General features: G+C 33.9%; 1 protein-coding gene across 1 annotated transcript; it reads left to right on the top strand.

Moving 5' to 3' along the window:
* Nucleotides 1-2,207: 2,207 nt before the first annotated feature.
* Nucleotides 2,208-13,836, top strand: LOC106692956 (serine/threonine-protein phosphatase 6 regulatory ankyrin repeat subunit B; the record flags this gene model as incomplete). Its single annotated transcript, XM_014439243.2, is given in 8 exon segments — nt 2,208-2,313; nt 2,388-2,769; nt 5,856-6,084; nt 6,172-6,898; nt 7,940-8,253; nt 8,342-9,153; nt 10,216-10,911; nt 13,028-13,836. Coding segments are annotated over 8 exon segments (4,002 nt in total), but the record flags the coding sequence as incomplete, so codon positions are not given.

Below are 13,836 nucleotides of genomic sequence, written 5' to 3' on the forward strand. Positions count from 1 at the left end.
TATGTAATGTGCAAGAATGTTAATTATAAAATAAAAAAGAGATTGAGCAAAAAGAGTCTACAGAACTATCTCAAGTAGAGTTAAAAGAGTGTATCCTCAGTGATAACCGATCACATGAGGCCTTCAATTGCCACCGGGATAGATCAGTTAAATGAAGCTTTTTTTCCAGGTCTAGTCATAGCACTGGTGGCTTATACTCTACTTGAGATAGATAAGTTCATTGCTAATCTCTTCTCACAAGAGATAGTTTTTAATATGCACACCTTAGACGATGGCCTATCTCCTTTCCCTTTCTCCAGCAATCTTAGTCCGTCCGCTTCATCTCGGCAACTAAGATTATAACCTAATCCGTAATGGTTACACTGGTCTCTCCACTTCATCTCGGCAACCAGTGTAATTTCCCGTCTCTCCTCGGCTCTAGTCCGTCCGCTTCATCTCGGCAACGACTAGAGCCGTATCAGCTTACTGGTCCGTCCGCTTCATCTTGGCAACTAGTAAGCTGGCTCCTATCATGACAGTTCTAGTCCGTCCGCTTCATCTCGGCAACTAGAACTGTTACTTTACCTCAGACTCTCTCACCTAGACCTCCTCTACCTAGTCAGTGTCCAGGGCTCATCCCCTGGCACGGCCTTCCTTTCTTACCTATTAATGAATACGCCTTATCGTGGGCCTTCTGAAAAGTGTATATCAGGCTGGAGAACTGCCTAAGACCAGACAACCCTGACACTACCTAGGGTTTAGTCAGTTATTGACCATGATATCCTGTGTGATAGTTCCGGACTTACAAAAGTCAGATCTGTGATGGAGGGTTTGTGTCCTGGCCTTCCAAGTCGTGTAGCTTTGCCAAATTCATTCAGTAATACGACCGGCTGTTGAGATAATTGTTCAACTATTATGTTGCCTCTTGGAGAGCCTCTTAAGCAGCCATAAAATTTGGATTCGGCGTTAAAATCACCTCCTATGATTACTGAGCAGTCCTTTATTTTATCAGAAATTGAGAGAATGCTAGCGATGTGGGTGGCGCTTGGTCTGACAGAGGGGGGGGGGATATATACCGAAACGAAACAAATATTAGGATCTAAGTTAGTAGATTCTACTGCAATTACTTCGATAGGACCTGTAGTATCTATTATCGTTCTTTTGTATTATATTTAGTTGTGAATGATAATGCCTACTCCGCCATAGTTATCATTCCTATGGTTCTTTATTATAGAATAATTTCTTCCTTTAAAGTTTTTTTTAACTTTAATAATCTCTTCGGATTTCGATATTAAACTTTCCGTAAATGATTTTTCTTGTCAACTTGGTCTTTATGACTAGAGGGTAATATACCTTAAAAATAAACACCACATTTTCATTGACACTGTGGCCAACGATCGTTTATTGAATATAAGATATCCCCCGGATGACTAACAGCATCCGGCAATTAGCCGGCATTTTTAAGTTTTTTAAAAAAGAAAATGACAACAAAATAAAGGTAAGGCCAAGGAAATCAGTATGTAAGTGAAGGAAATAATGAAATTGTTATATAAAAATAATATTAAAAAAAACTTTTGTGGGTAACCTTGAAAATGACCTGAGGGTCGAAACGTAGGAAGGTTTTGAAAAGAATAAAGTTGAGAAAAAAAGGATCAAATTTGTTTTTAAATAAACTAAACCACTCTCAAACAAGAATATATTAATAAAAGTTAATAAAATACAATTTTTCTCAGATGCATTTGTTTGTAATATGATACCTTATTCCGCTCATGCCTTCTATTGTTATTTTAATGTATTTTTAGTGAGCTGTAAATACGTTTAGATATGCATGTTCTAAATTGTCTATTTTATATTATTCATTTATTCACTGTTCGCCATGCGTTTTTGTAACCGTCTGTCGCTATTCAGTCATTGTCATTTCCTGCCGCATTCCTGTCATTCATCGCAATTCTTGACATGACCCGCCAAGTATGCTGGCCATTTTAATTTTGTTATCTTTTATATTTTATCACAGTTTATAATTGTCCCTTTAGTTTACATCTAGGAAGTAGTTAATTTATGCATCTATCTATATAGGAAACGGTTCAAAAGGAATCATTGTTAATAATGAAAAATAAATAAAATAATGTCAACAAGATAAAGTTGTTGACCTGTTGACACCGATTGTTGACGCAAACTGAAATAGCTGATGTGACTGACAGATGATATCTAATAATGTTTGATACACTCGTTGAGTTAGATCATTAAATTTATCCGTTTTAATTCAAAATATACCGATGTATAGTTGATTTATGTAACAAAATGTTTTTTTTTTTATTAGTATCCAAATTAGTGGTTGGTATATTTAATTTGACATTCGAATTACGTATTTTCTTTTTTTGGTATAAAAAAAATAATTATTATTTAAGGTTTTCTCATCAGGTCACATTTTATTATTAAACGAAGCTGTTTTTAATGGAAAAGCAACTGAAGTAATAAAACTTCTAGAAGCAGGAACGTTTTTGGAAAGCAGAGATGATAGAGGCAGAACGCCACTTCATATTGCTGCCAAGTGCGGTTATGATGAGATTGTGGAACTTCTTCTCAAGTTCGGTGGTCGATTGTCAGCAAGAGATGATAATGGAAATTCTCCTTTGCATATAGCAGTAATAAATAAACATACAAAATGTGTGAAGAGATTACTTCAGGGTGGTGCGGACACGAATGCTGTCGATTCTGCCGGTTGTAACAGTCTTCATTTTGCTACAAGAAATTGCCATGTGAAAGCCATCAAAATACTTATTGATCAGGGTGAGATAAATTATTGACCTATGAATAATACGAAATATATTCTAGTTACTTTTAAAAAACATTGTGCAAAACAACTTCCAAAAAACATTCATATTTATATTTGAAGGAAATGTGACCTACTAATCAATCTTTTTAGAGAAGAGTACCCACAAACTTTTATCAAAATTAGCCGTGTTTTTATGAAATACACATGACCCCACTCTTTGACTGCTTTACCACAAAGAACTCTAAATTCTATCTTATATCAGTTACCTATAAAATTCATTCTAATAAGCATGTAAGAAATCAGTGGTGTACTAAATAGGCTTTTGTTTTCCTTTGTAGGTCCCCTTTTGTTATTACACGTTAAAGTGTAAAGTAGTATCGGTGGTCATGAAATTATAAATAAAATAATTTAGTTTAAAAAAAAAAACCAAAAAAGTTACACTGGTGTACCACCGATATTAGGCAAAGCGCATATTAGAACGCGTTTGACACGATGCAAGCGGCACGACATAATTGCGCAAAGCTTGCTTTGGGGAACGCATATTGGACAGTAATAAGGGTATTCATGATGTTTTGTTAAATGATAAATTTTTTACCGTGTTAAATGTTATAAACATAGGACTGTTAGGAGCCCTATTTAAAGTCATGCTAAATGCATAAGAGCTTCTAGCGGATTTTCTGAGCAACTCGTTTTATAACCTTTCTTTGCAAAACATCTTGTTATTGCTTACTTCTAAGTTTTGATTAAAGTAATTTATTACAGCGTGCCTAAAGTGAGAGTTGTGTGAAAGTTTCACCACTGAGTGCCTTGTTGATCTTCTAACTGGTGAGGAAGAGAATCAAGATGAGCTAATTATCAACTGCCATTACATTATCATTAGTTTCATCCATTGCTTTATTTGTTATAAAATCATCCAAAACAATAATAACACAATCAAAACACAAACTATGAGCAAGTAACCTAACACAACAAAAAAAATGGTGACGAGCTCATCTGGTTTGTTGCGTGACGTCATTCTCCATTTAACTGATCTAGTAGCAGACTCAACCATGTTATATGCTATATCGTTGAACACAGTAAAAGAAGGAATTATTACTCCATTTAACACGAGTTTTTCCATTTAACACGCTGTAACATGTTAAACTAAAGATCATGAATACCCTTAATATATGGTCGCTTCGTGCCATCAGAAGGGACCTGACTCTCAGCCAGTAGGTGCAGGGATTTAATTTAATTTTGTTTCTTAATATGATATAGGTATATACAATACTTATTGTACACCCAAGGCCGTGTTTCATAATGAAAGCTAATGGTATTGGTTCAAAATACAAGTGTAGAAACAATTAGATTTTAGTTGCTGTAGGGCGTTATATCTGTGACACATATAAAAATTTTGTAAAAATATCAAAATCGTTAGGTACTGAGGATATCGATATATGGATTTGATATTATTGGATATAAAAGGCTGATATCGATAAAAGTTGGGCATTAGCTAGCTTATACAATATTTAGTTAAGTAAGGACAAACTAATAGCTAAATTGTTGTCAAAATTAGCTCCCCAAAAGAATTGGAACGAATTTAGTTATTGCCTGTTAGCTACCACTAAATCTTACAACTAAATTAGTTGACAGTTGAAATGGACACTAATAATCATTTTCACTTTTGATAAATGACAACTAAAATTATTTTTAGCTGTTAAATAAAAGTGAAAACTATTTTTTTAATCCTATTAGTGGTTATCCGTCCTCCTGGTTATTGGGATCTCTATATATGTTTTTGTAGGAGTGGAAAATGAAAAAAAGAATCGCTTAATCACCTGCATGCGTATCGATTTCTTTTAACTTTTTGGATTTCCTACAGATTGGGGTCCCTATATATGTTTTCGAAGGTGCAGGGTATGAAAATATAATCGATTTTATGATCTAGCATTTGGGTATCGATTTATTTTAATTTTTTGGATTATCATATATGGGGACCCCAATATGTGAGAAATACGAAAAGATAAAATAGATCGATGCGCAAGCACGTGATCACAAAATTGATTTTATATTCATTTTTAGCACCTCCGAAAACATATGAAGGTACCCCAATATGTTGTAAATTCGAAATTAAAATAGATCGATACGTAAACATTCGATCACAAAATCGATTTTATTTTCATTTTCAGCACCTCCGAAATTAATCGATTGTCTAAAGAAAATATAACCATGGCCATATGTCAGAAATAAGAAAAGTTAAAATGAAATCTGTTCTTAGAATTTTTTATTATTATTTTTTAGTTGAAACTAAAGATAAAAACTAACAATAACTAAACAAATAGACCATTTTTTCCTAAAAGAAATCGTATAAATAGCTTCTGTCATTGTGTGGTGGGTAGGTACCAAGTTGTAAATCAACCTGTGTACAATCCTTGGAAAACCATTGTTTAAGAAGCTGTACATCCACACAAAGTACTGAACTGACATTTCATGGGTGCGGCTATTTTTATCTGTCTCTGATTCTAGTTCCTGTATTTGTGGTCCTTTCTATCTTCTTTAGGGATAAGAGCCAAAGCTCTGCTCCTGAAACTTTTCATTTTTTTTAAAATCAGGTTTAAAGTCTCTTGTGGGTAACCTATTTATGTGATGTATATAGCTGTTTTCACGGTTTTACCAAATACTTTTCCCAGTTTGTAGTAAAATATTAAAGCAGTTTATACATTCTCCGATTTCTGAAGAAGGGTTTTTCGATGCATAATACTTAATTTCTGTCCTATTGCATTAAAAAAACGTTTTAAATTCATAACTCAAATATTATTATACATTATTATCTCAACTCTAAAACATCCTAATTCACTTATAAATTTAGCACACACCTAATTTTTGTATTCTTAATAGACTTTAAAAGTTTAACTTTTCTTTTTTTAATTATAACACTCTGTAATGTGTAAAAAAAATAATGTTATAAAATATCGATAGCCGCCATAGGTTAGGGGAATAATTGGTTCACAAATTACAAAAATAAATACATAAATTAGTAGTTATATTATGTATTAGTTAGATAGAAATCGATGTTTCTTAGAAAATATATAGACTATCTGTTTCTTGTATTTGTTCATAGGGATTGATTTGAACGCTGGGGATAATTATGGAAATACTCCACTTCATTATGCAGTGTGTTGTGATAACATCCGAGCCTTAATTATTCTTATACAAAGTGGAGCTCTAAAGACCACAAAAAATCATGTTGGTCGTACAGCAATAGCTGTTGCAGCTCAGTGTGGAAATATTGGAACCTTTAAGGCCTTGCTGGATCAAAACAACAGACTTTATGATCCTGAAATTATAAGGTAACATATATTAGTTAACCTGATGCATGATGATATCCTGACTTATTTTTCATCGTATAATATTCCAATTATTACTGTTTATTTCAGAGATAATTTTGGTAATTCTTTGTTACATCTGGCTATCAGTTCAAACAAGCTTTCTGTTGCTAAATATTTAATAGACCAATTAGGTGCTGACACTGAAACTAAGAATAATTTTCTTCGAACTCCCCTTCACAATTGTAGTGAACTCGGCCTGTACGCTGCAGTTAAATTTTTGATAACCCGTGGAGCAGACGCTGAAGCTCTAGACGCTGCTACAAATAAACCAAGCGATCTAACTTCAAATCCATCTATAATCGATCTTCTTGGAAATAAATCTAAGATTATCTACCAGCCAATGAACAGTAAACAATTGAATTGTACAACTGACCTCCATAGTGCAATAATGTCCAGAAATATAACAGTAGTGCTCAACTTTTTTAAAGAACACAGAAAATATAGACATGAAGACAATTGTCCAACTCCTGTCCAATTGGCTGCTACAACTTGTCAACTTGACATGCTGAAATATCTTACAGAACAGGGAGAAGAAATTGATGTAAAGTTTCAAGGAGGTGTGACTTTATCACATTTGGCACTACTTCCATCTAACAAAGAGTTAATGGAGAAAGGGATACACGTTGATGACCTCCTTCAGCCACCTCTTTGGGAAGAATGTCCAGGAGTTTCAGTAACACCATTAAAATCTACCCAGGAACTAAATTATCCTGGATATACACTACTGGATGGCAATTGTGGTATGGATCTTCTTGTGACACTCAAAGAACTTAAGGTAAGTAGAAAAAAAAATACCATTTCGGCTGAATGCTTGTTCTTCGTGTGTATTAAATGAGATAGTATGTTGATTATTTTTTTATGAAATTGAAGAGCTATAGTTTATTAGTTTGGAGTTCAGTTTGTTATCTTACCCACTGCTTGCAATTATGCGGTCACTTACAACTCTATTCCGTCAAAAAATATAACTAACTTATTGTACTATTAAATTATTCAATATGTTTAATTTATGTAAGGTCGTTAAATTCTGTTATTAAGGATTAAAGAACATAAGGTAACGACCAGAGGTAAATCATCCAAGAAGTTAGACGGTATTAAAAAATATTTAAGTGATAATCGCAAAACTTTCCCCCAAAGACGTAGAAAAAATTCGGTTAAAGGTAGGAGAGGTAAAATAATTGAAGTGGGGACAGTCCTTAATGAATTTCAACCAATGAATATCAAGAAAAAAAGTACCGTCTACAAAATTTAAAACATACGAGCCATTGCTTCCCCACCGGTCGGAGGGACCAAAAATAATTCCTCTAAATTAAATATTAATGACATTATAACATTATAACATTATAACTGTTATTGGGGAGTAGTTATTTATATATATGTGTTTGCGTGTCGTAGTTTGACAAAATTAAATTACTAGAAGATATGTTTTTTTTTGTTTTTTTTAAATCAAATATAAGATGTGTACAACATATCTATCACATCAAATTGTGATTAACGAATAGGATTTGATTTGTTCGATTATTACAATGTGAAGGATGACAATTATGTTATGGGCAGAGGACTTCAGTAAATAAATAAGATATCAGATATAAATAATTATAGAATTAGTACCACTAGTATAATTTGTTAAAACTCTGATAAAAGAAGTGCAAATGGCTAATATTAGACGAAAACATAATTACAATATTACATTATAAATAGGTTTCAGGATACTTGATTGCTTAATCTTAGTTATTAAACTTCTGCTATGATATTTATTAATAGTATAAACGCAAAATTAAATTTACCTCAAAATAGCTCAAATGTTATAATTTCACAGATTAATATTGATAAAACAGACAACTTTGGAAGAAGTCCTCTTCACTATGCTGCTAAGTTTGGAAATATCAAGGCCGTTCTTTTTCTACTCGATTTAGATGTTAAAATTGATATAAAGGACAAAGTGAAAAAGACACCTCTATACATCGCGGTAGAAGAAGGCCACACTGAAATTGTCAAACTTTTGATAAAGAGGAATGCAAGTATCAACATCTATACAGAGCATAAATGGTTTCCAGTACATGCAGCTGCCAAACATGGTCATCTACAAGTAATGGATATATTAATTAAAGCTGGGGCAGATATCCATTCTAAGTATTTCCTATTTTTAGTATTTAATCTTATACGACGAATAATTGTTTGTTAAAATTTATATACTACTATACTTCTTTTGTTTTATTAGATCACAATGCTACGAAAGGATGCCACTGCATCAAGCTGTTTGGTATAATAAAACAGAAATAATTTCGTTGCTGATAAAACAAGGTGTGGATATAAATTGTCCTGATCTTTGGGGCCGATCATCATTGCATCTGGCATCTGAAAAAGGTCACACAAAAATTGTCTTACAACTGCTATCAGCCGGCGCTAACATAGACGCAAAAATGAGAGAGAGGAAAACGCCTGCTATAGTTTCTATTGAATCAAACCAACTGGATATTTTAAAAGTGCTTTTAGTCCATGGAGCTGATGTGCACCAAATGACCCAAGATCGGCGAAGTCTTTTACATATAGCGGCAAAAGTAGGTAATCCGCAAATCATACTTCTAGTAATGTGCAAAGGACTGAATGTAAATTCGAAGGATTCAATTGACAAGACCCCTCTGTACAATGCTGCAGAATGTGGATGTCCACAAGCTATGGTTACTTTGTTGGACGCAGGAGCCGATCCGTCCATTCTCACTCAAAACAAAGAAACTATCCTTCATGCAGCGGCTTCAAGTGGTAATGAGAATGCGACCTTTCTGGCTTTGAGATACATCAAAGATATCAACGCTCGTAATGTACAGGGGCAGAGTTCCCTCTACCGAGCAGCCTTTCATGGACATATCAATATATTTCAACTTCTACTTGATAAAGGAGCGGATCTCAGCCTTAGGAACATCTACAACGAAACACTTCTGCATTTTGCAGCAATTAGTAACAATGATTTACTAGTAAAAAAACTTGTTCAAAATATGAGTACTGCAGAAATCAATCTTCAAGATAGCCAAGGTAAATGTAGTTCGTATTTTTAATTATTCCTTTATTTATCAAAAGTGGTTTTCATTGTTGTGTCCTCAAATAGAAACATACGCACATAAACACAGGCCCACCAAAAAAAAAAATGTAGAAATGCCAAAGAAGAGAACCCATACGAAGGTGTAATTTATGTTTTTTTGAAGCGGGATGAGATAGCAGACAAATATTTTACCAGAACCTGTGACTCTAAACTATAGATAGTACTGACTAAACTTATTCATAATGATAATGATAGTCTAAATAATTCGCGAAAAATTCACATTTGTCTGAACCTTTAACCTTTTTACCTCCTAATTACTGACATACGGAGGAAGGGGTCTTTCAACTTCTCCAAGGAAGTACAAACTTGTTTAATTTACTCAAGATCAACTGATAACTTATCTCCTCTAATACAGGTTTAGCTACTTTTTCCCACCTTTACCGTGAAAACTGACTTTTACCCAAGAAATGCAAAAAAAATTACAAATACAAAATACCAAAATTATTTGCTTTATCTTTATTAATATTGGTAATATAAGATTTTATTTTTTTCTGTTATAGTTTAACTTATTAGAGAATTAAATTATCAAAGGCAAACATTTGAATTTCCAATGACAAGAAGAGAATTATGAAACGCAATTAAAGGGATTTTAAAAATAACGCCCAGCTACCCTGTCCTCCTGGTACAATATCAGCAAAGGCTCCAACGTTTATTCCTTGCCATTAAAAAAAAATGTAGAAAAGTGTTTCCGCAACAAGCGTTATCTTGGCCAACGTTATTCTGATCGGTTTAACAAAAATTCTTAATTTAAAGATTATTTCTGATTTTCGCCCCCAAATCACACATCACACACAAAACACACATGATTTGGCAGCATTAAAATAATTTTTTTCTCATAAAATCTTAGAAAGCAGCCGACCATCTAGATCTTCTTTATTACTGTTTGTCTCTTACCCTCCGTTCTTATTATTATTTCCTTTTTAAATTAAGATCATTACTTTTAAATATAATGGAAGACAAAAGCATTATGTTATTAATTAGTTCGTTTTTCATAGGAAAGACTGCGCTTTATCGTGCTGCAGTCAATGGAAGATACGGTACTTTCCAAATACTATATGACAAAGGAGGAGACCCAAATATTGGCCCTGATGATGGCTTTACGCTACTTCACTGGGCTGCACAGTCTGGCAACGTCCACATTATTCAAAATATTCTGGAAAGGGTCCGAAGTGTCAATGCAATTGACAGAAAAGGACGTACGGCTTTGTACATAACCATGGAATTCGGAAGGGATCAAGCCTATTTCTTCTTTCTGAAGAAAGGGATCAGAAAGGTTGAAGGTTTCAGGACAATCGAAGGAAGAACTTTGTTACATGGTGCTGTGATAGGTGGAAGTACTAGGATTATTACTGACCACCTGAAATCTAAACAAGATCTTGATATTCAGGATTCAGACGGGAGGACTCCAATGTTCATGGCTTGTGGATTGGGCCGTAAAAATGTTTATGACATTTTATTGACAGCTGGTGCATCCTTAAACGCTCGTACAAACGACGGGAGAACGGTGCTTCACGCTGCCGCCTTTGGTGGTAATGTGGCTATAGTTGAGTCGATACTAAAAATGACAAGATTGATCAACGCACGAGATTCATCAGGGCGATCGCCAATTTTTTATGCAGCTGAAAGAAGCAAAAGGGATGTATTTAATTGTCTCGTAACTAGAGAAGCGGGATTACATTATACAACCGAAGGTAACATCTTATCGATTTAATTTTAATTTTAGTAGTTGTACTAAATGCTTCTTTCTAAATTAAGTTGTTAATATTGAATTTGTAAGGTTTTACATTCCATTTAAAAATTATCATTTGTTAAAATAAAAGAGTAAAAACTTAATTAAAAATGATTGAAAGGATATGATCAAGCAAAACAAAGCTATAAGTCTCTAAAATACCAGTAAATAAATAACCAGTTACCGTTTTACCAAATAAAAAACTACATTTACAATAAAATCTTAGATATGAAATATTTTAGTCGTATGTAAAAAAGAAAAAGCATAATTACATTTTTATTTTTTTAATGCGTAACACTGTGTGTAAGTAGTATGTATACTGTATGTCAGATGGAACGTAAGAATCGCAAGACATATTTTACCATCAACAGCAAGAACCAAGAATTTTTAGTGAGCTAACCATGGCATGGTTAAGGATTGAATGGAAATAGTGGTTAAGGCAAATTTTTGGTGACACTGAAGAATTTTCTATACCTATTCAGGATCAAATTATGTTTCAAGGACGTATAGGAGACATATTTTTATGAAGAACCTGGTCATAGGTGAAAACAGTCTTTGCTCTAAGACGCATAAACAAAAGAGAAAATTCAGCAAGTAAAGAATGGGTGATAATGATCTAGCCAATATTGTAACTACTAAGCTATGATAAAGGTACCCTGCTATCACTGTAGCGATAGATACCACAGAAAAACTGCCATATAAAGGTAAAGTAAAGCTTATTGGAAGGATCAAATAACCTCGGACCACTGGGTATTACGTAACAGGATTTCTTGGTTAAACGAAAAAGAAAAAAAAACATAGATGAAGTAGTACCCAGTGTTTCCGACAGATTAACCACTAGGGCCAAAAAAAAAAGTAATAAGTATTGATGTCAGTCATTTCTCACAATGACACACCACGGAACGCTCCTGACTAACAACTTGCATTGGAATTAAAACACTTTATCATCGAAAAAACGTAATATTAATTCTATAGCAAATGTCTTGGAATGGGGAGATTTTAAAAAGTACAAGAAAGGGCAAAGGATATCTTGGACTTAACCTAGATTAAAGAAATTGGCTTGCTGCATGCAGCTCTTTCGCATCTTTGTTGATTCTCTTTATCCAATAGGTTTTTGGCCTCTCACGTGGTCTCATCTATACTAGCATTCATTTTTGTGTATAGACGTCCTGATGGCTTGCTTCGAGGCACATATCCGCCCATCTTAACCTCCTTTCCTCCATATCATGAGATATTGACTGACAAGTCTACAAGCAGTCAGTCACTTTTATTTTTCTCCATGTGTTAAGGCTCTGATCCCAAATCGCTCTTGTAATTGTACGAAGAACTTTCCGTTCAAATCTCTCAATTCTGCTTCCTAGAGGAGTACCGGTTAAAGCCCAGGTTTCACAGCCGTATTCAGAGCTGGCTTGTACACTTGTACTCATAGTACACCTTTACTGTACACCCTTCGCTTCAGATTTTTCGGGATTCTTGACAGAGAGAAGAAGGCTGCTTGTGCTTTTTATACGCTAGTTTATCTCAGTCCGTTATTGATGTTATTATGGAATCCAGGTATTTGAAACTGTATACTTTCGGAAACGATTTGACGTCCACATAGACCATCTCGTTAGAGTGGATTTTTCAGCTTACAATCATATACTTTGTTTTTATCTTCATATACTTGAAAGCCGATTTCCTCTGCTTCTCTTATTGGAGTATTTGCTAAATATTGTTAAATAAAAGATCCTGAAGAGGGGGACATAGTATCTCCGATATAAATCAATCACTATTATGTTTTAATTGTTGACCTAAAACAAGATTAAAAAGTAATTAAATTAAAGCTTCCTAAAAATTAAAATGTGCTCTAAACTCTAAATAAAACTGTGTAAATCTGTTTTTGGCAAAACTGCATTTGTTTGTTCTAAAAGTTTTTTTTTATTATTAAAATCACGAAAGAAAACAGCTAGATTTTCATTGTTTATGAGAGAATTATATTATAAGTATTAAACATATAATTATAATTATACTTATATTTCAATAAAAGAAGTATGTAACAGCTTATCAAATTTTGATTCCATGAAATATTTCTATTCCAGGTGGTTGGACGCTTCTTCATGCAGCAGCTAAAGGTGGAGATCCGAATATAGTTGAAACAATTATATCCCATATGAAAGATATTAACTTACGAGACATTAAAGGGTATACTTCCTTGCAAGTAGCAATGAATACCTATTGCTGCAAAGGTCAAGCATTCCTTAGGTTAATTATGAGAGGTGCTGATCCGAACATTGCTGACAATGAAGGCACTACTATTCTTCATAAGGCTGCTCATTATGGAGAAATATTTTTGGCTCAGTCAGTACTTAATATAACAAACAAATCAATCAATGCATTGGACAACTATGAAAGAACACCCTTACACTGGGCTGTGTACTTTGACCAAATAGATATCGTAACGCTACTTTTAAAGTTCAAAGCTGATCCTCATATAGAAAATACTCATGGCTACACACCATTGACTTTAGTAGCAGCCATGGGTTCTCTCGGTATGATCAAACTGTTCTCGCACTACGAATATAGTGGGGAGGCCATGTTAGGAATAGCTCTTGCTTGGGGAAATCGAGATATAATTCTCTACTTGCTAGAGAACAAGATCATTCCAATAGAGAATAATAAGGTCCACTTCGCTGCAGCTAGGGGTGATGACGAAGAATTAGAGATACTTCTGGCACACAATATATCAACTAACGGACAGAACTTTACAGAGCTCATGAAAGAAATTGTCAAAGAATATCGACGATTTACCACTAAACTGGAAGAGGATGAAGTAGAAATAATAAATCCTTTAGATTTCAACCTGACGCCACTAGATATGGCTATTTTTTTCAATGGATCGTCCAGTACT

This window comes from Halyomorpha halys, unplaced genomic scaffold (assembly GCF_000696795.3).
Source record: "Halyomorpha halys isolate HHAL.00 unplaced genomic scaffold, Hhal_1.1 Scaffold80.1, whole genome shotgun sequence".
NCBI lineage: Eukaryota > Metazoa > Arthropoda > Insecta > Hemiptera > Pentatomidae > Halyomorpha > Halyomorpha halys.